Raw genomic sequence first — 27,204 nt, 5'->3', positions numbered from 1 at the left:
GCGGACCAGAAAAATTATAACTGTTTTATTACAAAAAAGTTTCCCTCATGTCGAAAATTTGGTAACATCACATGAAAATGCATTTTCGTAAACTGTCTGTAAAGACAGCTTCACAAACACACGTCCAATGTGACGCCACACTTTGTGGCTTAATGTAGTGGCATCGTAATGTTCACTCAGGATGCCACAAATTCTACATAGTTTCACAGGTTTCAATATGGCATCAATTAAAATCATATGGGCGAGTATACATTTTATAGTGAAGGCTATGGCCTTAGAGCTGTGACAAGAGTTGAATACAAAGAAGGCGAAACCGAAATGCTGGATCTGAAAATAGATTTCGCACAGGAATAAATCAGGGAAACAAACACGTTTATAAAAGAAATAACACTCAAGACACGAAAATTCTGTTTGCAGTGGCAAACTAACCAATAGCTGGCATCATCTGCAGACACGCCACGCTTCCAAAATTTTAAAATCTTACTGTATTCGTTGATGTAGCATTTCGAATAACTAAGTTTTATTTAACAGCTGTCATATCAAACTCTTGAGCTATTACCTGCATATAAAACACAATTTATAGAATGTTTGGTTCCACAAATTGCGAAGTTTACACGACTCGCTCTTTTGGTTACATATATTAAATTTATTTCTTCATGGGATATGTCAATGGCTTGCAAATATTGCACACACACACGCACTGCTGCAGAAAATCAAACATAGGCTGCTGTTCTTGTAGTTATAGAAGCTTCGCCAGTGTACCTGCCGATCATTGTTTTCACTTTCTTCAGAAACAAAACAAAAACATAATAAAGTCAAATGGAGGACAGCAGCATTTACTGCACGATAACTGCGACAGAATGCTCATGTTTCGCGATACTGCCCCCAGGGAGCAGTGATGGTAGGAATGTGGGGTAAGAAAGTTCAACCAAGCTGAACATTTTTGTTGCGTGACAAAATTTTCGTATCTTAAGTTGCGCCACTAAAAACTGGGAGTTCACGCACAGTCTAACACAAAAGTAAAATCGAAACGTAGTGCAATTCTTCCAGAACACAATGATGCCAGTTCTATATTTGTACACTGAATGAGCGAGTTAAATCAAACGTAACATTGTGTGTGCATACTGTGCTGGACACGGCAGACGGCACATACAGGGAAACTTCTCAAGAAGGAGGGGTGGTGGTGAGAAGAATTCCATCGACAGAAAATATGCTTCGAATTTTTTATTCATACGAAATTGAGAACTTTCCCAAAGAAAATTCTTTTGCTCTGAGAATGTTCACCGGAGGATGTTCTCTTTTTTGTTCATACCACCCCCTGACATACCGCAACGTGGCGTGACGCTAGATTGGATGCCGCCGTTTGAAATGCATTGCGATATGTTTTGAAGGGATGTAACGTGATGTCAATTGAACCATTAGTAGCTACACAAAATGAGATTTGTATTATGGCAACAGAAAAACCTGTAATAAAAATTACTAGTTTCCTACAACTTTTGTCGTAAAAGTCGTTAACGAACCCGAAAACAGCGTTGCATTGTGGAAGAAATTTGCGCAATTTGGTACTGTCTATGTCCATTGTACAGCACGGCCATGGTTGAATACTTGAATAGACTACAGCCCGGTCCACACGCAACGATCTGTCTGCGCAGACATCGGCGCAGATGTCTATACATGCAAAAGATCGCTGCAAATGTGGTGTGTTCACACGACACAAACCCCAATCTACTACTCGCCCGCCATCTGTCGGTGTAGAAAAGAAACATCAGCGACTACCCTCCCCGTAAACGTCAAAAATTTAATTCAGTTATTTTGAAATATAGAAATGGACGAAGTTCTGTTGTGGTCTGTGTTCGCAAATTGTGTTGCAAAAAAGCATTCAGACCAACCGTAGGAAACAGAGAAAGCGGTCAAATTGGTGTAGACAGTGGCTGCTAAAGCGAAAGTAGTTTTCTCACGTAAATTTACTGCGAGAGTTGCAGAGCGAACCTAACGACTGGCGAAATTATTTGCGGATGGATGTCGAAACTTATAATTATCTCTTAAAGCTTGTAACCCCTCATATGAGAAAAAATACTTGTATGAGAAGTGCAATTTCTCCTCATGAACGGCTGGCGGTAACATTAAGATTCCTAGCAACAGGAAGGAGCTACAAGGATTTGGAATTTTCAACTGCAATATCGAAACAAGCGTTGAGTGAAATAATACCCAACACATGTGAAGCTATTTACGCTGTCTTGAAGGATGAGTTCTTTTTATAACAGTAGTTAATTTTCTATTATGTTTTCATACAAATATATTCTTTTGAATAAACTTTTGATAAACGTATGTGAAATATATTGTTTTACATTACCTCGTGTTCCGTTTCCTCGCACATTGACACTCCAATTTCATCTTCAATGGTACTCCCGCTTGGTCTTGGCGTTTCTTGATCACTAAGAAAGCCAAGCAGATCAAAATACCATAACGTTGGCTGGTATACTTGATCTACTCCTACACCAGATCTTCTAGATTTCTGAACTTTGGATAACTCTTTTCGGTAAACAGTTCGCAACCAATTTTTTTTATTACAGTTTCTCTGTTTGCGAGGCGTCAACTGCCCGCAATTTTTCAAGTATAGCATTGTATGCTGCTGTCTTTTTGCCTCGGTCACTATATTCTTTACTTTTAATCTTCCACAAACATGGGTGGTTTCTGTATATTTCAATGAATTCACTTACAAACTCTCGAGAACACTGACGAGTATCAGCCATTTTAATGCCCTGTGCACACAAATACAAACACTAGACTGAGCAAACAGCTGTTTCGCGCCAGATTTGCGACGATCTCCTGTCCACACGCTCCAACTTGTCTGCGCAGATGTGGTTTGAACCGACAGATTTGAGAGGTTTCGCTCAAACCTCCAACTCCAACTTCCAGGTTTGCACACACCTCAGGTTGGTGCAAATCTTCTGTTCACACGCAACGATCTGTCAGCGCAGATGTGATGTGCGCAGACAATTGCGCAGACAGATCGTTGCGTGAGGACGGGCCTTTACCACAGTCACCTCCGTCTGTATGTTGGAATATCGATTATCGACATAGCTACATGTCGACTATTTCTTAAAAGTTGACCAATAGGGAGTGGCGGCAGGTATTTGATTTTGAAATTGGTGGCGTCGGCCTCCTCCTTGATTGAATCGAGGTTTTTTTATAACTGAGTGGTTGAGAGTTTATGTTTTATGATGGATGATACGAATTCTTTGTAAGTAAGCGGTATATTGTATCTGTACTCCTAAAAAAAATACGTGGAGACCTGTTACTACATTGTCTAATTCTGATTGAATGAATGTTACTGCAGATATTGACAAATTTGCTTCGCGAGGTATTGTTTCAGTATGACTGTTTTGTGCTGTGCAGGCGAACTGAAGTTTCCTGGGTGTTGAGGTTTTTGTTTTAAAAGAAGGCGGATTGCAAGTATCAATCAGTAAAATACTATCAGTGCCTGTGGTTCTTCATTTTAAATTCGTTTCTTTGCCAGTAGGCTGCAGAGTGGCGTATTATAATAATTATTGTTATTGTTATGATCGGCGCGTTATCTAGCCGTTATAGCTGTCTAAATTGTTGAATTAAGGTGTTGATTTTGCACGATTAAGGAATCTACATTTGTAGTCTGCAACCACCGTGGGGTGCATGACAGAGGGTACGTCCCACTGCACCAGTTACTAGGGTTTCTTCCTGTTCCATTCATGTATGGAGCGCGGGAAGAATGGTTGGTAGAATGCCTCTGTGCGTGCAGTAATAATTCTAATCTTCTCCTTATGATCCCTGTCTGAGCGACACATGGGGGGTTGTAGCGTACCTCTAGAGTAATCATTTATAGCCAGTTCTTGAAACTTTCCTTTTTGTCTTCAAGAGAGTGCCATTTCAATTCCTTCTGTGTCTCTCTGGCACACTCCCATGGATTAAAGAAACCTGTGACCATTTTTGCTTTCCTTCTCTGTATGCGTTTAATATCCCCAGTTAGTCCTATCTGGTAAGGGCCCCACACACTAGAGCAATATTCTATGATGTGTCGCATGAATGATTTGTAAGTAGTCACTTTAGTAGACTGATGGCACTTCTGCAGTATTCCACAAATAAACCAAAGCTTATCACCTTCTTTACCCGTGACCGAACCCATGTGATCATTCCATTTCATATCCGTACAAAGTGTTACATCTAGGTATTTGTATGAGTTGACCGATTCTAACAGTGACTCATGGATACTATATTCATAGGATACTACTACAATTTTTGTTTTGTGAAGTGAACAGTTTAGCATTTCTGAACATTTAGAGCAAGTTGCCAATCTCTGTACCATGTTGAAATCTTGCCAAGATCTGGCTGTATATTTATGCAGTTTCTCTCAGATAGTACTTCATTGGAGATAACTGCATCATCTGCAAAAAACCTGATTTTACTATTAATATTATCTGCAAGGTGAAAGGGTCCCAACACACTTCCCTGGGGCACACGTGAAGTTAATTCATCTGACAATAACTCACCGTTCACGATAACATGCTGTGTGCTCCCTACCAAAAAGTTCTCAATCCAATCACAAATTTCACTTGGTACCCTAAATGATCATACTTTGGCAATAAGTGTAGGTGTGGTACTGAGTCAGATGCATTTCGGAAATCAAGAAACACTGCATCTACATAGTTGCCTTGATCCAAAGCTTTGAGTATGTTATGTGAGAAAAGTGCTAGTTGGGTTTTACATGATTGATGCTTTCAAAAACCATGCTGGTTGGCATTGAGGAGGTCATTCTGTTTAAGATACCTCATTATGTTTGATCTCAGAATATGTTCTAAGGTTCTATAACAAATCAGTGTCAAGGATACTGGGCAGTAGTTTTGTGGATCACTTCTACTACCCTTCATGTAGATGGTTGTGGCCTGTGCCTTTTTCCAAGAACTGGGCATGGTTTTTTTCTGCAAGGGATATACGATAGATTATAGTTAGAAGAGGGGCTAACTCAGCCGCAAATTTGGCATAGAATCTGACAGGGATTCTATCGGGACCTGGAGTTCTGTTCAACTTTAAGGATTTCAGCTGTGTCTCAACACCACTGACACTTATAGTTATTCCGTTTCTTTCTTTCTTTCAGTTGTATAGGGATTACATTGGGGCAATTTTCCTGGGTTTTTCTTTGTAAAGGAACATTCAGTATTTCAGCTTTTGCTTTGCTGCCCTCAACTTCAGTTCCTGTCTCATTCAGTGGACACTAACTTTCGTACCACTAAAGGTCTTTACATGCCACCAAAATTTCTCGAACTGTTCTACTGGGTACATATCTATCCAGTGGGTCATCAACTGTTCTTTTAAACTTGAGCCAGAGTTTCTCCATATGCTCCTGACCTGTGCAAAAAGTTTGAAGTTCCTCGTCGAGATAAGCATTACTAGATTTTTTATCTAATTTACTGAACATATGTATCGTTATGTTTGCTTTAGTTGTCCTTTGTACTGTGCTAATCATTGTTGGCACAACCGCGTCTTAGTCACTGATACTAGTTTCAATGTGGACATCCTCAAAGAGGTCAGGCCTATTTGTTGCCACGAGACCCAATATGCTTCCATCATGAACACGGCCCGTAACTATCAGTTTCACAGGATCTCTTATCACATCCATCACTAACAAAGTTGTCATTTTCCCAATTGTTGGATTGTTAAATTCTCCACTGATGATTACAGAGTGACCGTACAAGTGAACTGAGGTTGCCTCTGAAGCTTTTGTCTACGTCAGGAGATGAGTCTGGTGCGTGATAGAAGGATCGAGTTATCATTTTATGCCCACCCCTTGCCCAAACAGTGTCACATGCAGCTTCAGTTTCTCTCTTGGTGGATTTGAGTTTCTTGTCTACTGCAACAAATACACCACCTCCATTTCAAAATAGGCCTACATCTAAATTTTCCCCAAAAATATCACTGCTATCAATTTCAGGTTTCAGCCAGTTTTCTGTACCTAATATTGCGTGAACTTCACTTCTTTTCATGAGTGCTTCACCCCCTGACACTTTGTTACAAATGCTTTGGCAGTTTTCCATTAGGATTTTAATACTCTCACCTGTGGGAGGCATTTCTTTTGGTCTTACGCTGATACTTCTGGGTTTCCTGCAGCCATTGTTATCTGGATTGGATGGAGAGTATAAATAAAAAGGGTCGACAGAAGCGTCCGATCCCACGCGTCGGCTTTGACCCATGACGTAAGGGTGTTGTCGTGCGTGAAGTCATGATGGCACGGAGTTTGGTTTGAGTGTGGCTGTCTCCAGTTCTGTTTTATCTTATTTTATTTACTTTTCTGATCTGTTTGTTCTATCTCGTGAGATTTTTTTTTTTATTTAAAAACACTTATTACTTATTTTAATTATCTGTTTCCTCCAATTTCTGTTTTAGTTTATTATATTTATCTTTCTGATCTGTTCGTTCTATCCCGTGAGATTTTTTTAAAAAAAAGACAAAAAACACTAATCAGCTACTGAAGCATCTTTATCTTCTATGGGTTGCAGGGGTTACGACCCCTGGGTAGGTGTGTGGGTATTCATGCATGGCTGTCTTCACTTACACGTCGTAGCTACGCAAGGCATCTAAATTTGTTTATATTTAGTTTGCCCCCCACCCAAAACACCCCAATTCCCACGCTTGTCCCGTTAGTGTCATTAGGCTTCTTGTGGAAAGTGTGTGTGTTTGTTTTTGTTTCCGCCATATTTGTGACGTCATGGGTCAAAGCAGACGGGCGGGATCGGACGCTTCCGTATTTCCAATAAAAAATAATAATAATAAAACTGTGCACCCCACATACAGTCAGCTACCTGAGTAGCAGCCTCTGATGTGTAGTGCACAGCTGACCTATTTAGGGGGACCGTATAGTTCTCAACCCTATGACGCAAGTCCAGGAAGTCAACAGCCTAGCTTGTCACAGAACCTTTAAAATCTCTGTTTCAGTCCTTCCACTTGAGCCAGAAACAAAGGGCCATGATCAGTCCTGGGGACAATGTTGCAAATTGTGAGCTTAGTTGACACTCCATGTGCAAGGCTGGTCTTCTCAACCTTCTCTGCCAGTCGCTGGAATTACTCAAGAATGACTTCGGAGCCCAGATGACAGCCGCATTTGTTCCAATTTGTGCCACAAGGTCCAGTTAGTTGCACCCTGTTCCCTCAATGGCTGCTGGAATAGCCTCTTCATCATGTTGAATGAGGCATCCAGGCATTCACACTGAATGCACCTGGTGTCCTTTCCTCTGCCTTGCTACAATTTTCCTTTTGAGTACTGTCATTCACTGTACGTTTGAAATGCCAATGGCTCAGTTTCAGTGAAAGACAGCGCCTCAAACTTGTTGGTTAGGGGCATTGGCACAATAGCTTGGTCCCCATCCACCCTGTACAGGACATCTAGATCACTGATGTGCCACTCACAGTCAAGTGGACAGGCAATGAAAGACCCTGTACTTTCTGCAGAGGAGACAGAATCCACAGAAGAGGATAGTACTTGAGGTCACTCTGGTACAGGTATCGCAGATATATGACTCTTGGGAGCTCTTCCAGCACACCGATTCACAGCACCTGAGCAGCTGTCAATCATTTGACCGTAGTCAGGGGATTTCCAGCTGTTTACAAATGTCAACCAACTCTTCCCATGTTTGAGAACAGCATTCTCAGTAGGGCTGCAGTTTGGCTGGTGCAGTGTATGACAAGGCAGTGAACAAAGGGCTTTAAATTATGCCTGCTGATTATCTTTTAATCTGTGGTGCTAAAAAGTTGCTAATTCCATATAAGAACTGAAGCAGATAAACAAAACAAGATTTCTACTAATGCAACACAAAAACCTGTTGTAGAAATTACTAGTTACCTAAAACGTTTTTATATTAATTATAGTTGTTAGCAAACTCGAAAATAGAGTTAATGTACGATAAATGCAGATAATATATAGAGCTGCTTCTCTTTAAGGGAAAACTGTATATAACATGAAACATTAGTTGGAAAATCTGCTAAGTAACTAAAACACTAATCCTGATTGCTCATAGATTAAGGACAATGGTAGCTTCCGAAAATTCTCAAAAATGCACTTTTATTTGCATTGATATACAGTGAAATTCAGGGGTGATGTATACTTTCCTTGAGCCATGAAATGTGAATGTAGTCATTCAGTTTAATACTGTTTGAAACTGGCTGTGACATGAATATGAAATCTTTGTAAACATTGTAGATTTATTTATTTATACTTTGCCCATGGACTGTAGCTTAAAATTTGTAGCTGATAGTGTAGGCTACAGTTTTATATGCACAATAAATGTGCATACAATAAAGAAACAAGGATTACATTTTATTGGGAAATGTGAGGTTATTACATATTTATTTAATTTGGTATTTAATTCTTCCTTAAACTATATACACATTTATCTGTAAGATACATTGTTAAAAGATGAAATTTAATACTTTTACTTCCTTGATTGATTTTAATAGCTTGTTGTAAAACATTTTGTGTGCTTCATTGGGAACACTCATTGTGTATGAGATTTCACTGTCTTGTGTATAATTTTCCTTTCCTCTTGTTGTGTGGCCATGTAAGTCTGTATTTAGGTGGTGTTTATCACTTACACTGTCATAATATTATGGTGTTCAAAAGCTTGTCTACAAGTTTGTGTGGGTGGTATTTTGGCTGTAGGCTGCATCTCACTGGCGTTTTCTGAATCTTAAATATTATTTTTAAATAGATACCTTGAGACGTTTACAATATGGCATTTTAGACATGCAAAGCATCCGCGCTCAGCACAGAGAAACTGTTTGGGATCGTGCTTCTTAATTTGGATACTGTACCATATTTATATGTACAACTGCTTCATAACTTTGTGTTTTCACAAATACATGGAAATGAAATTTTTTCCATACTTCACTGCAAACAGATTTCATTTTTGTTTTTGTTTTACTAGAAAATTGGCAAAATGAATAACCAAGCAATGTGGGATTTGTCAGTTGTTGTTGTTGTTGTTCTTGTTGTTGTAGTCTTCAGTCCTGAGACTGGTTTGATGCAGCTCTCCATGCTAATCTATCCTGTGCAAGCTTCTTCATCTCCCTGTACCTACTGCAACCTACATCCTTCTGAATCTGCTTAGTGTATTCATCTCTTGGTCTCCCTCTACGATATTTACCCTCCACGCTGCCCTCCAATGCTAAATTTGTGATCCCTTGATGCCTCAGAACATGTCCTACCAACCGGTCCCTTCTTCTAGTCAAATTGTGCCACAAACTCCTCTTCTCCCCAATTCTATTCAGTACCTCTACATTAGTTATGTGATCTACCCATAGAATCTTCAGCATTCTTCTGTAGCACCACATTTCAAAAGCTTCTATTCTCTTCTTATCCAAACTATTTACCGTCCATGTTTCACTTCCATACATGGCTACACTCCATACAAATACTTTCAGAAACGACTTCCTGACACCTAAATCTATACTCGATGTTAACGAATTTCTCTTCTTCAGAAACGCTTTCCTTGCCATTGTCAGTCTACATTTTATATCCTCTCTACTTCGACCATCATCAGTTATTTTGCTCCCCAAATAGCAAAACTCCTTTACTACTTTAAGTGTGTCATTTCCTAATCTACTTCCCTCAGCATCACCCGACTTAATTCGACTACATTCCATAATCCTCGTTTTGCTTTTGTTGATGTTCATCTTATATCCTCCTTTCAAGACACTATCCATTCCGTTCAACTGCTCTTCCAAGTCCTTTGCTGTCTCTGACAGAATTACAATGTCATCGGCGAACCTCAAAGTTTTTATTTTTCCTCCATGGATTTTAATACCTACTCCGAATTTTTCTTTTGTTTCCTTTACTGCTTGCTCAATATACAGATTGAATAACATCGGGGAGAGGCTACAACCCTGTCTTACTGCCTTCCCAACCATTGCTTCCCTTTCATGTCCCTCGACTCTTATAATTGCCATCTGATTTCTGCACAAACTGTAAATAGCCTTTCGCTCCCTGTATTTTACCCCTGCCACTTTTAGAATTTGAAAGAGAGTATTCCAGTCAACATTGTCAAAGGCTTTCTCTAAGTCTACAAATGCTAGAAACGTAGCTTTGCCTTTCCTTAATCTTTCTTCTAAGATAAGTGGTAAGGTGAGTATTGCCTCACGTGTTTCAACATTTCTACGGAATCCAAACTGATCTTCCCCGAGGTCAGCTTCTACCAGTTTTTCCATTCGTCTGTAAAGAATTTGCATTAGTATTTTGCAGCTGTGACTTATGAAACTGATAGTTCGGTAATTTTCACATCTGTCAGCACCTGCTTTCTTTGGGATTGGAATTATTATATTATTCTTGAAGTCTGAGGGTATTTCCCCTGTCTCATACATCTTGCTCACCAGATGGTAGAGTTTAGTCATGACTGGCTCTCCCAAGGCCGTCAGTAGTTCTAATGGAATGTTGTCTACTCCCGGGGCCTTGTTTCGACTCAGGTCTTTCAGTATTTTATAAATCAGCTAGACTAAATTTATCAGTTTTACACGAACAACAAACCACAACTGGGCTTTGGTTTATGAAAATTACTACGAGCAGGCTATTTTGAAAAGTACCTGGAACTATTTGTGCTTAAGTGATGTGGATCCCCTTGTTGAGATGGGTCTGAAAAATATGGTGAATTATATTCAGGCAACTAAGGTAGATAATCAAAGTCTAGAATCTCTCAGTAGTTATGACAATTTGCAATGAAAATTGGCAGCCTCTTTGAACTTCAAATTCAATTAACATGGGGGATAATTAATTTCTGGAAAAATAAAATGTGTTACTATAAAGCTGGAGTATTGTACTAAAGAATAGTACAGGTCACGACACTCAAATACGTATATTACATCACACGGGATCTACAGAGTAGTTGTGTATGAATATTTTCAAGTAATCAAACCATGGAAACTCCACGTAGGAACATCAGTGATGTAGGAAAAGATATATTGCTACTTCCTGTAAAAATTACAGTTAAATTGCAGACAGGTGCAACTAAAAAACACTTACACGTAAGCTTCCAGCCATGATCTTTGTCACCGTTCACTCACATCACTCCGGAAATGCCAATGGCATTCTGGCCAGAGCTGCCCGAGTTGATGGTCACGAGCTGCCTGAGTTGATAGTCACGTGTGCACAAGGTATGCTAGCTTGTGCGAATAAATGGTGTGTGTTTTTCTTTTTCTGATGAAGGCTGTGGCCGAAAACTTACGTGCAAATATTTTTTGATTGTAGCTGTCTACAATTTAATGTGTCATCTTTATGGTAAGTAGCAATCTATCTTTTCCTACTTAATTTATTTTCAAGTAATGATACTTTGTAATTACCGTGCTCCCTAGCCGAACCAATTGTACTAATGGATTCAGAATAATCAGATGAATGATTTGAATAATACAGTTACATTGAGCTAGGCCTGGCAATGAAGCTAGAATTTTCATGTATCTACCACATACACTGTGTGAAAAAAATGTGTTCCATTTGGTCTGAATTTGTTGTTATATGCTTCTTGGGTTAAAGACTCCAACCAGTAGGCTAATAGGCTAACCCAGTGGAACTTAAGGTTTAGAGAATTCGATTTTGAGGTAGTTCATCGTCCAGGGAAGTCTCATGATAATGTTAACAGATTAAGCCGCAAAGTAAGTGCATAGATTGCATTGGAGTAAGCACAGACTCAAACTGCCAAACCCAATCGTCAGTGATATGCAAAACACAGAGTTCAGATCTGACGACAGTGCTTTAGAAGTAAATGACGTGCCAGCCTGTTTGTGCAGCGAAATGTTGAGGCAAGGTCATGATTCCATCTTAGCTGGGCACAACAGAACAGCACATGACAAGTCACAGACTGCCATCTTGCAGAAAATCGTTAATGACCACAGAGGAAAAAATAAGTTGAGCTCTACATGAAGAACTGCATCCCTTATGCTCAAACAGCCATGCTGAGTTGACAGAAATTTCTGTTGCAAAGACTGGCTGAAGCAGAGAAAACTGTTCAATTAATTAGCCTAGATGTGCTCGGCTTTTTTACACAAAAATCACGAGGAAAGGAGGTGAGACAGTTGGTCACACTTTTGTCAATTGTTGGTTACTGAAATTTGGCACACCAGAAGCAATAAAAACAGACCAAAGTACAAACTTTATGTCTGAATTGTTTAAGCAGCTATGTTGACGACTGTGGGTTAACAAGTTATCAACTAACATTCTTCACCTACATCATTTGCACAAAGAGTGCAAAGGACACTGAGAAAAATGCTAATGTTATTATGTGAATAGTAGCCCCAACAATTGGGACACCTTATTAGAGTGTGTCTTAAGCATGTACAATGCGAAAGGCCGTGAAAACATGACTCTTTCACCCTACGAGGATGTTTTTGGTGTGAAAATACCCTCACCAGCGGAGGATGTATCTTCAGTTTCGGACTTTTAGAAAAGAGTAAAAGGGATATGGTGTCAAGTGGAAAAAAAAGAATGCCAAGCCTCTAGAAAGACAAGAAAAAACTCAATAAAAAAGTGAAATTACACAAGTATCACATTGGGTACTGCGTTATGTTATCTAATGCCCATGTTCTGAAGGGGAAAACAAAGAAGTTCATTCAGCGGTACCAAAGACTCTCTCAGGTAGCCGAAATAACATCCCCAGTTAATGTTAAAATACTATACCCAACCCAAACAATTGTCCATATGAGTAGAATCCACCTGTTTCTCGGTGAACCAGAAGCACTGACGCAATTGCCAGCAGCTTCTTCCGAAGAGGGAAGGGAATTGGGAAAGAAAGCAGAAGAAAGAAAGGTAGATTGTTCCAATACATCCATAAATGTTTAGACCACAAGTTGTTCTCACGAGCTGAATATTTATAATTACTTATTAAGTATTGGGTATTGTGATTATATTTGTGTCGTGTTATTTCTATGAAAAAGGATCACAGCGAACATGTGCCTATATGTAGTAAGTTAGAGAATTATTAATAGAACATTAGCAAGTGTGATCCAAATCAATTGTTTTGTTTTATATATTGTTTATATAGAAGTATTAGTAGATAAGTAGACAGAAAGAAGTGAGTTGGTAATAAGTGAGAATGAATGATTACATGTGACACATTTTGGCCTGTACTTTAAAGTTGGAGATTCTTTATAACTGATGTTTTCTACATCAATTCAGCCATTTAATATGGTGAATGATTTGAGAAAGTACTACTCTCCAACAAGGAGTCACTGCAGCTCCAAGCTTTGCCCCACAAATCAAATATAATCCGTGTCTGAGTCATGCAAGTATATTCCATTTCACTACAAAGAGACTGTGACCAACTGCACCAACGACCCGTTACTAGTAAAAGGCAATTTTTTCACTACGTAGGGTCACACTGGCTGTACTAAGTACCAAAACCAATAGCAGGTAGTGTCTACTGCTACAGTCGAGAATATTCAGCAAACCCAGCATAGAGCTACAGGGTCAGGGACCGCAAATGAATGGGACAAAATGCAACATTTCCAGTCCCACACTTCGGTTACCTGCCACCACTGCCAGAACCACAACTCTAGAAACAAGCTACTCGTTAATTTATCTGCCCAACCTCCCTTTCAAAATTAATAGCATCAAAAGTCTGACAGATAGCCATATAGCATTTAAAAGGAAATTAAAAGAATTTCTGAATGGCAACTTCTTCTACTCATTAGATGAATTTTTGGATATAGTAAGTGGGTAATTTCCCCACCCCCAATAAACAAAACAAAACAAAAATTAAGTGTCATGTAATATTTTGTGTAATGTAATATCTTGGGTAGACATCTTTTATTAACCTGACACGTTCCACATCATTACGAAGTGTCGTATTCATGATCTATGGAACAAGTACTAATCTAATCTAATCAGGAACTATTATAGATAAGCACTTGACACGGGAAGAACACACACACATACTGTGTAAAAAGAAACATGCCAGTTTTCCTCATACGCAAAATGACAAAAGTTTTGGATGATGAAGTTCTCCAGGACACTACTATGGACATGGATTCCCACATTTCCCGTACAAAATTCGTATATGGGGAAATGCACAAGGTATCTATTTAAAAATAATATTTAAGATTCAGAAAACGCCAGTGAGATGCAGCCTACAGCCAAAATACCACCCACACAAACTTGTAGACAAGCTTTTGAACACCATAATATTATGACAGTGTAAGTGATAAACACCACCTAAATACAGACTTACATGGCCACACAACAAGAGGAAAGGAAAATTATACACAAGACAGTGAAATCTCATACACAATGAGTGTTCCCAATGAAGCACACAAAATGTTTTACAACAAGCTATTAAAATCAATCAAGGAAGTAAAGGTATTAAATTTCATCTTTTAACAATGTATCTTACAGATAAATGTGTATATAGTTTAAGGAAGAATTAAATACCAAATTAAATAAATATGTAATAACCTCACATTTCCCAATAAAATGTAATCCTTGTTTCTTTATTGTATGCACATTTATTGTGCATATAAAACTGTAGCCTACACTATCAGCTACAAATTTTAAGCTGGATGGGGACCAAGCTATTGTGCCAATGCCCCTAACCAACAAGTTTGAGGCGCTGTCTTTCACTGAAACTGAGCCATTGGCACTTCAAACGTACAGTGAATGACAGTACTCAAAAGGAAAATTGTAGCAAGGCAGAGGAAAGGACACCAGGTGCATTCAGTGTGAATGCCTGGATGCCTCATTCAACATGATGAAGAGGCTATTCCAGCAGCCATTGAGGGAACAGGGTGCAACTAACTGCACCTTGTGGCAAAATTGGAACAAATGCGGCTGTCATCTGGGCTCCGAAGTCATTCTTGAGTAATTCCAGCGACTGGCAGAGAAGGTTGAGAAGACCAGCCTTGCACATGGAGTGTCAACTAAGCTCACAATTTTGCAACATTGTCCCCAGGACTGATCATGGCCCTTTGTTTCTGACTCAAGTGGAAGGACTGAAACAGAGATTTTGAAGGTTCTGTGACAAGCTAGGCTGTGACTTCCTGGACTTGCGTCATAGGATTGAGAACTATACGGTCCCCCTAAATAGGTCAGCTGTGCACTACACATCAGAGGCTGCTACTCAGGTAGCTGGCTGTATGTGGGGTGCACAGCTTTATTATTATTATTATTTTTTATTGGAAATACGGAAGCGTCCGATCCCGCCCGTCTGCTTTGACTCATGACGTCAGAAATATGGCGGAACAAAAACAAACACACACACTTTCCACAAGAAGCCTAATGACACTAACGGGACAAGCGCGGGAATTGGGGTGTTTTGGGTGGGGGGCAAACTAAATATAAACAAATTTAGACGCCTTGCGTAGCTACAACGTGTAAGTGAAGACAGCCATGCATGAATACCCACACACCTCCCCAGGGGTCGTAACCCCTGCAACCCATAGAAGATAAAGATGCTTCAGTAGCTGATTAGTGTTTTTTGTCTTTTTTTTAAAAAAATCTCACGGGATAGAACGAACAGATCAGAAAGATAAATATAATAAACTAAAACAGAAATTGGAGGAAACAGATAATTAAAATAAGTAATAAGTGTTTTTAAATAAAAAAAAAAATCTCACGAGATAGAACAAACAGATCAGAAAAGTAAATAAAATAAGATAAAACAGAACTGGAGACAGCCACACTCAAACCAAACTCCGTGCCATCATGACTTCACGCACGACAACACCCTTACGTCATGGGTCAAAGCCGACGCGTGGGATCGGACGCTTCTGTCGACCCTTTTTATTTATACTCTCCATCCAATCCAGATAACAATGGCTGCAGGAAACCCAGAAGTATCAGCGTAAGACCAAAAGAAATGCCTCCCACAGGTGAGAGTATTAAAATCCTAATGGAAAACTGCCAAAGCATTTGTAACAAAGTGTCAGGGGGTGAAGCACTCATGAAAAGAAGTGAAGTTCACGCAATATTAGGTACAGAAAACTGGCTGAAACCTGAAATTGATAGCAGTGATATTTTTGGGGAAAATTTAGATGTAGGCCTATTTTGAAATGGAGGTGGTGTATTTGTTGCAGTAGACAAGAAACTCAAATCCACCAAGAGAGAAACTGAAGCTGCATGTGACACTGTTTGGGCAAGGGGTGGGCATAAAATGATAACTCGATCCTTCTATCACGCACCAGACTCATCTCCTGACGTAGACAAAAGCTTCAGAGGCAACCTCAGTTCACTTGTACGGTCACTCTGTAATCATCAGTGGAGAATTTAACAATCCAACAATTGGGAAAATGACAACTTTGTTAGTGATGGATGTGATAAGAGATCCTGTGAAACTGATAGTTACGGGCCGTGTTCATGATGGAAGCATATTGGGTCTCGTGGCAACAAATAGGCCTGACCTCTTTGAGGATGTCCACATTGAAACTAGTATCAGTGACTAAGATGCGGTTGTGCCAACAATGATTAGCGCAGTACAAAGGACAACTAAAGCAAACATAACGATACATATGTTCAGTAAATTAGATAAAAAATCTAGTAATGCTTATCTCGACGAGGAACTTCAAACTTTTTGCACAGGTCAGGAGCATATGGAGAAACTCTGGCTCAAGTTTAAAAGAACAGTTGATGACCCACTGGATAGATATGTACCCAGTAGAACAGTTCGAGAAATTTTGGTGGCATGTAAAGACCTTTAGTGGTACGAAAGTTAGTGTCCACTGAATGAGACAGGAACTGAAGTTGAGGGCAGCAAAGCAAAAGCTGAAATACTGAATGTTCCTTTACAAAGAAAAACCCAGGAAAATTGCCCCAATGTAATCCCTATACAACTGAAAGAAAGAAAGAAACGGAATAACTATAAGTGTCAGTGGTGTTGAGACACAGCTGAAATCCTTAAAGTTGAACAGAACTCCAGGTCCCGATAGAATCCCTGTCAGATTCTATGCCAAATTTGCGGCTGAGTTAGCCCCTCTTCTAACTATAATCTATCGTATATCCCTTGCAGAAAAAAACCATGCCCAGTTCTTGGAAAAAGGCACAGGCCACAACCATCTACATGAAGGGTAGTAGAAGTGATCCACAAAACTACTGCCCAGTATCCTTGACACTGATTTGTTATAGAACCTTAGAACATATTCTGAGATCAAACATAATGAGGTATCTTAAACAGAATGACCTCCTCAATGCCAACCAGCATGGTTTTTGAAAGCATCAATCATGTAAAACCCAACTAGCACTTTTCTCACATAACATACTCAAAGCTTTGGATCAAGGCAACTATGTAGATGCAGTGTTTCTTGATTTCCGAAATGCATCTGACTCAGTACCACACCTACACTTATTGCCAAAGTATGATCATTTAGGGTACCAAGTGAAATTTGTGATTGGATTGAGAACTTTTTGGTAGGGAGCACACAGCATGTTATCGTGAACGGTGAGTTATTGTCAGATGAATTAACTTCACGTGTGCCCCAGGGAAGTGTGTTGGGACCCTTTCACCTTGCAGATAATATTAATAGTAAAATCAGGTTTTTTGCAGATGATGCAGTTATCTCTAATGAAGTACTATCTGAGAGAAACTGCATAAATATACAGCCAGATCTTGGCAAGATTTCAACATGGTACAGAGATTGGCAACTTGCTCTAAATGTTCAGAAATGCTAAACTGTTCACTTCACAAAACAAAAATTGTAGTAGTATCCTATGAATATAGTATCCATGAGTCACTGTTAGAATCGGTCAACTCATACAAATACCTAGATGTAACACTTTGTACGGATATGAAATGGAATGATCACATGGGTTCGGTCACGGGTAAAGAAGGTGATAAGCTTTGGTTTATTTGTGGAATACTGCAGAAGTGCCATCAGTCTACTAAAGTGACTACTTACAAATCATTCATGCGACACATCATAGAATATTGCTCTAGTGTGTGGGGCCCTTACCAGATAGGACTAACTGGGGATATTAAACGCATACAGAGAAGGAAAGCAAAAATGGTCACAGGTTTCTTTAATCCATGGGAGTGTGCCAGAGAGACACAGAAGGAATTGAAATGGCACTCTCTTGAAGACAAAAAGGAAAGTTTCAAGAACTGGCTATAAATGATTACTCTAGAGGTACGCTACAACCCCCTATGTGTCGCTCACACAGAAAGAACTTGCCGTCAAGAGAAAGGTGCTGCTACATCCGAATGTGAAAATTGTCTGGTATTGATGCGGAAAATTATGACGAGGTTAGAGAACATTCAAGCTGCCTCATAGTAAAAACAGTATTGTAGCATTTGCAATCACCAGTGTTGAGAGAAATGAGAGCAAGCTAACTGAGAATATCTGCCAGGAGAGAGTCACTTGGGCAGGTTCTCTGACAGCGCCAAATGGAATGGTAGGCAACGTAATCACAGTTGAGGGTGTTGAGCGGTGATCTACAGTACATCTGCGCTGGCAAGACTGGATGACTGGGGTATGTCAGTATTACAAAGAAAAAAGGTATAATTGGGGGGGGAGGAGGAGGGGGGGGGGGGAGAGAGAGATAGATAGAGAGAGAGAGAGAGAGAGAGAGAGAGAGAGAGAGAGAGAGACAGCAACAGCTTGTAGCAGGGTGTTTAATGAAATAGTTTGGCAATGAAGATGTCCCAAATGGGCTTCATAACCCCCATGTGAGCTGGAGTCCCTTCCTTAAAAGCAGGGTGGAAACATACTGGAATGAAGTTTAAGAGGACAAAGCAGTCTTGAGGGTGTAATTTCATTTCTGAGAGGCATAAAACAACTGGGCATTGTGATCGCAATAGCAGCTCAGTCAGCTGACTCCAGGGTGGAGAATCTGTTACCGATTCACACCGACAAAATGGAGGTCAGTTGGACAGAGGTGTTACACGGATTCACTGTTGCAGAGGATCTCCGAGCTGGAGAAGGGAAAGAACATTTGTGTCTGTTCACCTTCTTGGTACCTTTGCATTTGTCAGACATGGACCCAGACATCTGCTGACTTGAGGTGCAAAAAAGTTGTCTCTGAAGTCTTCCTTTCTAAATTTCTGTCATTCTGATTGCGTCACAGGCGCCTTCACCAGTGAGGACAAACGATTTTTTGTGTCTTTAATAACTGTAGAGGATGGAGGTGAGGCTGTCACCTTATTAGTAGGTGATTTCACAACCGTAGCACTGAAATGGAAGTTGCAGATCTGTGTGATTAATCTTTCATGGGCTGTGACATAACAACAACGGAAATGTAACCGCTGGTTAGTGGTAAACAAGGCTTTTGGTTAGCTGACATTTTGTGAGAAACACTGAGGGGTGCCTTTTTCTTCACCCAAATCTCTGAACAGCTGGCTTATAGAGGCACACAGGACATTCATGAGATGAAGCAGCATGGTTGCTATTGCAGTTGATTCAGCAGGGACGATAAGGTGGGGGCAATCTCCCTCATGAACATCCTCACCACGAGTTACACATTTGGCTGCATTTTTTACACGACATCTGAGTATGGTTATAATGCTGACATTTGTAGCAATACATTGAGTTTGGTATGTAGAGTCTGACAATGACTTCATAGCCCACCTTTATCTTCGAAGGGAGCTCTACTCGATCACACGTTAAGAAAAGGATGCAGGTAGACACGAATTCTCCATCAACCCTCTTCGTAACACAATGGGCTGTGGTTATGCCTTTATCAGAGAGATAATGTTGTCTATCTCCCTCAGTCATACCATCAGGCAGCTGAGAGTATGTGACACCACATGAAGAATTCCATGTTTGATGATCCTCGACAAGAACAGGGTATCTGTGGAGGAGCGTAACCTTAAGCAGTTTTTTGTGCTTTACAAGCATTATGTCCCTAGAATCAAAATTCCATTGTGTAAGCAAATTTAGGACTTAAGTGAGCCTACAATTGTGTCCACACCTTTCTAAATGATAAACGGGTTCACTGAAGAAAAGTTTGACCTCTTCCTAGGCGTGATGCCATGAGGTAGCAGAGTTCAACTGGAAGATTCATTATGTCTTTGGCCTCACTGCATTTCCATTTCTTACATGGAAGCTGTGTCAATGGATTTGATGTACTCATCACAGGTGAATCCCCCACAGAGGTGAGCACACCTGCCTTAGGTAACTGTTCACACCTTAGGTCACACCTCCCGAACTCCAGACATTTGGACCACTCGGCAATTGGATAGGTAACAGTTACGGAAATCACTTCCCCCTGGACCTTGGGGGGGGGGGGGGGGGGGGGGCGCAAGCCCTCCCTGTCAACCCGGGTGCTGGGAGTTATGCGTTACCCAGTGATTATTTACAAGTCAACCACATGTGCCGGCCTTCAGGCACACAGAGGAAGAAAGACAAAACAGGAGATCTCAAATGATGCCAAGGTAGAGGAGGGACAGGAGAAGTGAAAAAAAGAAAGTGGAGAGAGAGAGAGAGAGAGAGAGAGAGAGAGAGAGAGAGAGAGAGAGAATAATGAAACCTACGTAAGCCTTCCAATACTTTCGTAAGTTTCGGTTTCCCAATTTCACACAAAGTGTGGTCTCCAAGGAAGGCGAGAATGAACAGGAGGTGGACAAGACATGCAGCACAGAAAAGGAACGACAACAGCAAGGACAGGGAGCCATGTGTGACACGTAAATACAAAAAGAGTTGTAACTCCACTGGTGGAGGGGAGGAGATGGGAGGTAACAGAGAAGAGGGACGTGCCCCATACTGGCAATCAAAGGAGTCATCAAAGGAGGCGGCATAGGATAGTTGGCCAAGCATGGCAGACAAACGGCAGGCATAGCCACTAAGGAGCACGTCACGGCAGGAGGACAGTGGTAGTTGAGCTGCTTCAGCATGCAGACTCTCAGCCAGGCTAGTGTAAAATGTGCCAGTGGCCAAACGGATATCATGATGGTGGATAGTGTTGAGGCGGTATAATTGGGACAGACATGCAGATGAATAAACAAAGCACCCATACTCTAGTTTCGAGCGGACAAGGGACCGGTACAAATGGAGGAGGGTGGTTCAATCTGCACCCCACTAAGTACCACTGAGGAAACTTATATGGGAGGACCAAGAGAGCTTCCTATCGAGCATGAGCCCCAGGAATTTCGTAGTTTCAATGAAAGGAAGAGCAACACGCCCAAGATGTAAAGACGGTAGGAGAAACCAACTGTGCCGTCAGGAATTCATAAAAACTGTTTCGTCAGTGGAAAAACGAGAGCCATTGTCAATGCTCCATGAGTAAAGACAATCGAGACATCACCGAAGAAGTCCGTCAATGCGACAGGTCTGTGGAGAATTGCAATAGATGGCAAAATCATCAACAAAAAGGGAGTCGGAGATGCCCAGCAGGAGACAGGCTATTATAGGGTTAGTGGTGATCGCGACGAGGATGACGCTCAGGATGGAACCCTGAAGCACATCATTTTCCTGGAAAAAGGTGTCCGACAAGGCTGAACACACACACGCCTTGAAAACTCAGTCTTTTAAAAATTCCTCAAGGAAACGGGGCAGGCGGCCACGGAAGCCCCATGTGTAAAGAGTACGGAGGATACCAGTTATCCAGCAGGTGTCGTAGGCCTCCTCCAAATCGAAAAACATGGCCACACTCTGATACTTCCACAGAAAACCATTCATGACATGGGTGGACAAAGTGACAAGACGGTAAACTGCAAAACGGCGTACTCGAAATTCACAGTGCTCCGTGATTAGTAAATTGCGAGACTCAAGCCACCGTACCAGCCGGGCATGAAACATACGTTCCATAACCTAGCAAACACACGTGGTGAGAGAGATGGAGCGGTAGCTAGAACGAAGGTGTTTGTCCTTATGTGTCTTGGGTATGGGTATGACTGTGGCTTCACACTAGCATCTGAGAAATGTGCCCTCTGCCCAGATGCAGTTGTCATAAGGGTGATGAGGGAAATGGATTCAGAGGAGAGGTTCTGGGAAGAGCCTAATGCTTTAAACAAGAATTTGAAGTTATACTGCATTTTTGGGATGTTATCACTCGGGCAGAGTTCATACGTGAAGGCAGAAGCCTTCCGCCAGGTAGTCACTGCGATTCATAACAATGGTGACGTCTGCAAATAGGACGATTAGAGGATGATTAGGTCAGGATCTGTTTCGAGATTACCGGTATGTATGGCTGACCATTCTTCTGCTGGAAAGCTGGTGTGCTGATGTTCTTAGGATGGGACCTGGGAAATGATGGTGGGGCAAAGTTGGAGGTAAGGAATTCTTGGAAAGTGACCAGTGGGGATGTGACAATTGTCTGCTTTATTTTTCTTCGTTTGTTGTCCTCTGTGTCGACGTACTGCGCTGCTATACTGGCTGAAAAATGGGGGGTGGAAGTCAAACACAGACTACTTTAAATGATGAAGCCATCAGGTGCACATTTGCGTTTCACAGTTTATAACTTTAACTGTTCACAACCCCTGAATAACATACAGTTATACGGCCAGTGCACTATTGTTTAACTTTTGATAAGTCTCATTAATAGGTTGCAAGTGAACATCCACATACTGCTTCAATAGTTTACTGTTGTACATCTATGAGCAGTAAAGACCTAACCACACAGTTCACAAGTCTTGCAGAATATTGCGGTACGCATTGAACAGACACTGTCATTGTTTTACCACACGGCCTAATTGTATTACACTTATTTCACAGTTAATTTGATGCAGTGTTGTTCTAACCAACACAAACTCTGACGTGGACTGACTGTCTTCGCACAAAAAATCGAGCCCTTATATATCCTCACAATAATAGGTACTGAAACTACACATTGTTTGAAGTTAAATTTACAGAAATCACAATTAAAACTTAACTCATTCGATTAACTGAAAACATTGAAAAATTAGTTCTTTTTAACAGTTTCTTCTACTACAAGAGTTAGGCCGAATTATTTGTTTAAATGATGAAATTAACAGATATCGTTATACAAACAATACTTTTGACAAAACTGTTACTCACTTTGGAATTAATTAAGAGCTGGATTTGCTAACATGTTTTCAAACAGAGCCAAATAGATCCTTTAAGAATACTATTTGTTGCATCTCCAAATGTTTATAATCAGTACACAATTTATATTTGTTTATAAGGCAACAACAGAATTTAAGTTACAAAACAATTACTGATTTCACCAGATGACAAAACATACTAACTAGGAATAGATTAAATAAATTAGAAAATCAATTACATACATAAAATGAAGCACAAAATTATATCTGGTGTTATATTCTTTAGAACTGAAGGCCAATCTTTCTCTTTTATGAAAATGCAGATTATACTTACGTGTGTTAATGGTAATGAATTCAAAAATGGAAAAATGAATTTTAAGGAGGCAGATGTAAAAAAACAAGACGGGAAGTAAAAATTCCCCAGCTTGCTTTGTCACGGGGTGGTTGTGAGTGAGGGAGTGAGCGTGGGTGGGTGGGGAGAGAGGGCAGGGGGACGGGGAGGGGGGACAAGAGGATCACCATTGGACAGTGGTGTGAAAATGGCACAGGCAGTGTTCAATGTTGGGGTTAGGTTTGCTTTCATTGGAAGTATTGGTGGTGAAGAAGTGTTTCCACTGCACAGATCGGAAGGAGGAGAGTAGGTATCTGACAAGCCCAACACCAAGATTTTGGTGTAGAGCTGAAGGTGAGGCCTTTGGATAGAATTGAAACTTCTGTAGGGCTGAGGATTTTGGTGGAAAGGTTAACAACAGTGTCCTGGATTTAGTGTGATGCTGGAAGGGAGTTTAGGGGGGATGTCCACGTTGGAAAGATCAGATAGGCAGGGTCTGGGCGCTATGGAGGGTTGATGAGGAGGAACACTGTGAGCAGTATAGAGATTGGATAGTGGTGCCAGAAGTTGGCAGTACGATGTCAGCAGGCTGCATAACTTATAGTGCCTGGAATTTTCTTTCAAGTGCTGGAGTGCAAGGGATTCAGAGATGTGATGTATGTTGTGAGAACTGCACAGTACCAGTATCTTGCAGAGGGAGCAGAAGTGGTTCTGGGGTGCCTGTTTCATGTAGATGTGATTTTGCAGATCCAGGTTTTTGAGGGTTTGTGGGTGGAATCTGAAAAGGTGAAGGTCATTGTGAATGGAGGGGTAGGATTTAGAGAAAGGCATTTTTATGAATAAGCAGGTGGGGTGGGGGATCAATGGCTTAGGCAGCATCAGGGCTGCCACAAGTTTCTCCAAGTGAAATTCCCCATTATTTCTCTGATTTCCAGACAAGTTTTAGCATTTTCCCTTACCAATTTTGAGATCTCAAGGGTAAGTTAAGATGTAAGTGGATAATCTGTCTGCAACTATGGTACAAGAAACAATAGTGCAAACAAGGAAACATCTGAAAAAAACTTGCAAGCACATGGCTGTTCCTGATGTGAGCAAAAATCTATAGTACTAACATCAACATCTTTTGCAATGAACTGTTTTTAGATGGAGAAAGCAAGCCAAATGACGTGTGTTTTGTAAACACCACTGATGTTTTATGGAAATAAAATTTGCTGCCAAAAATACACATTTCCTTGGAGTCACAAAACAGATTTAAAATACCTTCACTGATTTCGGAAATAACCTTCGAAAAAAGTAGGCCTCTTGAAAGAAGTGTATATGGTGGGGAAGAATTGTGTAAACCAACAAAGTAGGTGACCGCCAATAAAGGGTTGGTTCTACTATGTTCTTTATTATCTGTTATTACCCACTGTTGTACATATGTTATTTTACATGTATTTTGTGATTTTTCTTTCAAGAAATATGAGTATATAGCGTACAAACCGCCGGCGACTGACACAATTTTCTTCTTCTTATCGTCCATACTTTTTAACATATAAACTACTTCTGAACTGCCTGAAGTGTACTAGAACAAATAAAATGTCTATAAAATGCCACACTGTAACAATGAAATCCATTACCCATGTCCTCTGACCTGCTGAGGAGTACCACAGTCCTGGGTCCACGGATAAACCATGAAAATACCCTGCATTATGCCACACACAAAGAGACCCGGCCTACGAGTGGATTGGTGAGACTGATCCGATCGGCAGACCAAATCCATTACAGATACCTGCAGAAATGGCCTCCGGTTTTGGCCCGTCCTGGAAATACAGTCGTGTGGCGAACTATTCAAGAGCTACAGATAGCATGCTGATGAAATGATACCATGGTGATCAATCCATGCAACAGATGATGTGTTCAAATACTTTGGGAATCAATAATAATGAGAATAGGTAGCAACTCACTATAAAGATGATTGCTGAGCCCCAGAGAGGCATGTAGAAAAGACAATCACACTCACAACTAAATTTTTCAGCCACAGCTTTTGTCAGAAAACGGGAGCACACACACACATTCACCCAATAATTCACACACACACACACACACACACACATCTTGGCTGCTGCGTCTACAGTCCCTGAGGATCAGATCCAGACAAACCACTCCTCATGCCTCCTTGCCTCTCATGGGCGACTGCTAAGCTAGTGGCACGAAGTGGTGGCAGCACCGACTGCAAGCTGAAGGAAGTGGTAGGAAGGAGAGAAGTAGTAGTAATGAGGGAACAGGGAAGCGGCGCAAATGCTCAGCTGCACCCAGTCAGTGACAATGTATGGCACCTCAGTAAACAAACCATTTCACCTACTGAGATAAAAACGAGATTTTTCCAGTGGTTGTTTTTTTTCTTTTTTTCCAAATTTCCCTGACATGTTTGAAATTCCCTGATTTCCAGAACCTGTGGCAATCCTGAGCATTTAAGGAACAGAATGTGGGACTGGGTTTTAGGCAAGAACTTTTCAGAGCTGGTGCAAAAGATAGAACAAGGGTCCACTGTGGCAGAGATGGCACTGGGTAAATGTGAAATGATAGGAAATGAACAAATGAAGGTATTGGGTGGTTGTAAGCAGAGCTAAATAACAAGAAGAGACCATTTCTGGGAGACAGTGGATGACACGTTGCCAATCAGTCTCTACCATTGTTCCCTCAACTCGGGTGGAACCCACCCAGGAGTTGAAGTACACCTACACTAAGCTCATTAATATAGCTTTTGAAGTGTCCAATGACAACACTGTTCATAACATCTGGGACTTCAAAGGATTTGCAATCAAGATTGATCGAGAAAGATTAACGAATGGAAGGGTGTCTTTTACATGCCTGAAGACCAGGACCAATAGTAAGCCTCTCTCAGAAATCCACTAAGTGCTACTAACAATTTTCGTAATACTGAAAGGTGTTTTGCTACAGTGGATAAGACTATTGTGAAATAATGACCTGAGCTGTGCTTACAACATTTTAATATTGAGTATATTATAAACAAGAATTATATTATAAACAAGAATTATATATTATAAACAAGAATGTAGAACTAATTCCCATGGAAGAATCCGCGTGTTCACTACTACAAGAGATGACAGGTGGTTGGTTTAAAATAACAAGAGAAAGGAAGAACCAAAAGAACGACAGGAGGACAACCAACACTACTACAGAAAAAAAAAAGTTCGGCAATCGCGTTTGCGTCGGTAGATAACACACCATTTATGTTAACACCGGGAACACCTGTTGGAGTCTGGTACGAAAAGACATTTGATCTTTGCCCAGACTTTGGAAGGTGACATATGGCACCCAATGGTTGAGACACATCTCTTCCGACACTCCTGCTTCCGTCATTTGATAAGTTGGCGAACACGAGCACAGAACTATTTAAATGCTATGAGGTGCTCCAGGGAAGGGTGCCACTTACGCCGCTGTAGAGCTCGCCGACACTCCTTAATTGCTTCAGCGACTTCCGGCGACCATCAAAGGGACTGTCTTTCACTGGGGGCACCCTAAAGAGTGAGGGCTCATGTTTTCTGCCACAGAAATAATTGTTGTTGTCACCTGCTCAACCATCACGTTGATGTTCCCGTGTGGGGGAGATTCAACAATGACAGCAGAGGTGAAAGTTTCCCAGTCTGCCTTGTTTAAAGTCCATCTGGGCAGGTGTCTGTGGGCTTGACACAAGGGCAGCGACAGGAAGATGGGAAAGTGGCCACTACCACACAGGTCATCATGTGCTCTCCAGTGAATAGATGGGAGAAGTCCTGGGCTGCAAATTGATAAATCAATGGCCGAGTAACTACCTCGAGCCACAGTGAAATTTGTGGCGGCCTCAGTATTTAAGAGGCAGAGATTGAATTGACACAGTAAAGTTTCGGCATCTCTGCCTTGGCCAGTAAGCACGGTGCCACACCACAAGGGGTTATGGGC

The 27,204-nt window shown here is 40.9% G+C and overlaps 1 protein-coding gene across 3 annotated transcripts in view; it reads left to right on the top strand.

The window, feature by feature from the left end:
* Positions 1-3,098: 3,098 nt before the first annotated feature.
* Positions 3,099-27,204, top strand: part of LOC126457345 (protein regulator of cytokinesis 1-like) — a 269,204-nt gene continuing 245,098 nt past the window's right edge. For 2 of the 3 annotated variants that reach the window (XM_050093567.1, XM_050093565.1), the window contains exon 1: positions 3,099-3,244. In XM_050093567.1, the coding sequence (XP_049949524.1) occupies positions 3,222-3,244 (23 nt within the window). In that variant the 5' untranslated portion in view covers positions 3,099-3,221. Of the gene's footprint in view, positions 3,249-27,204 lie in introns of all 3 variants that reach the window. The other variant, XM_050093566.1, reaches the window with a different exon arrangement.

Source organism: Schistocerca serialis, chromosome 2, assembly GCF_023864345.2.
Source record: "Schistocerca serialis cubense isolate TAMUIC-IGC-003099 chromosome 2, iqSchSeri2.2, whole genome shotgun sequence".
Lineage (NCBI taxonomy): Eukaryota > Metazoa > Arthropoda > Insecta > Orthoptera > Acrididae > Schistocerca > Schistocerca serialis.
Note: the sequence above shows the minus strand (reverse complement) of the source record. Positions and strands in the feature narration are given on the sequence as shown.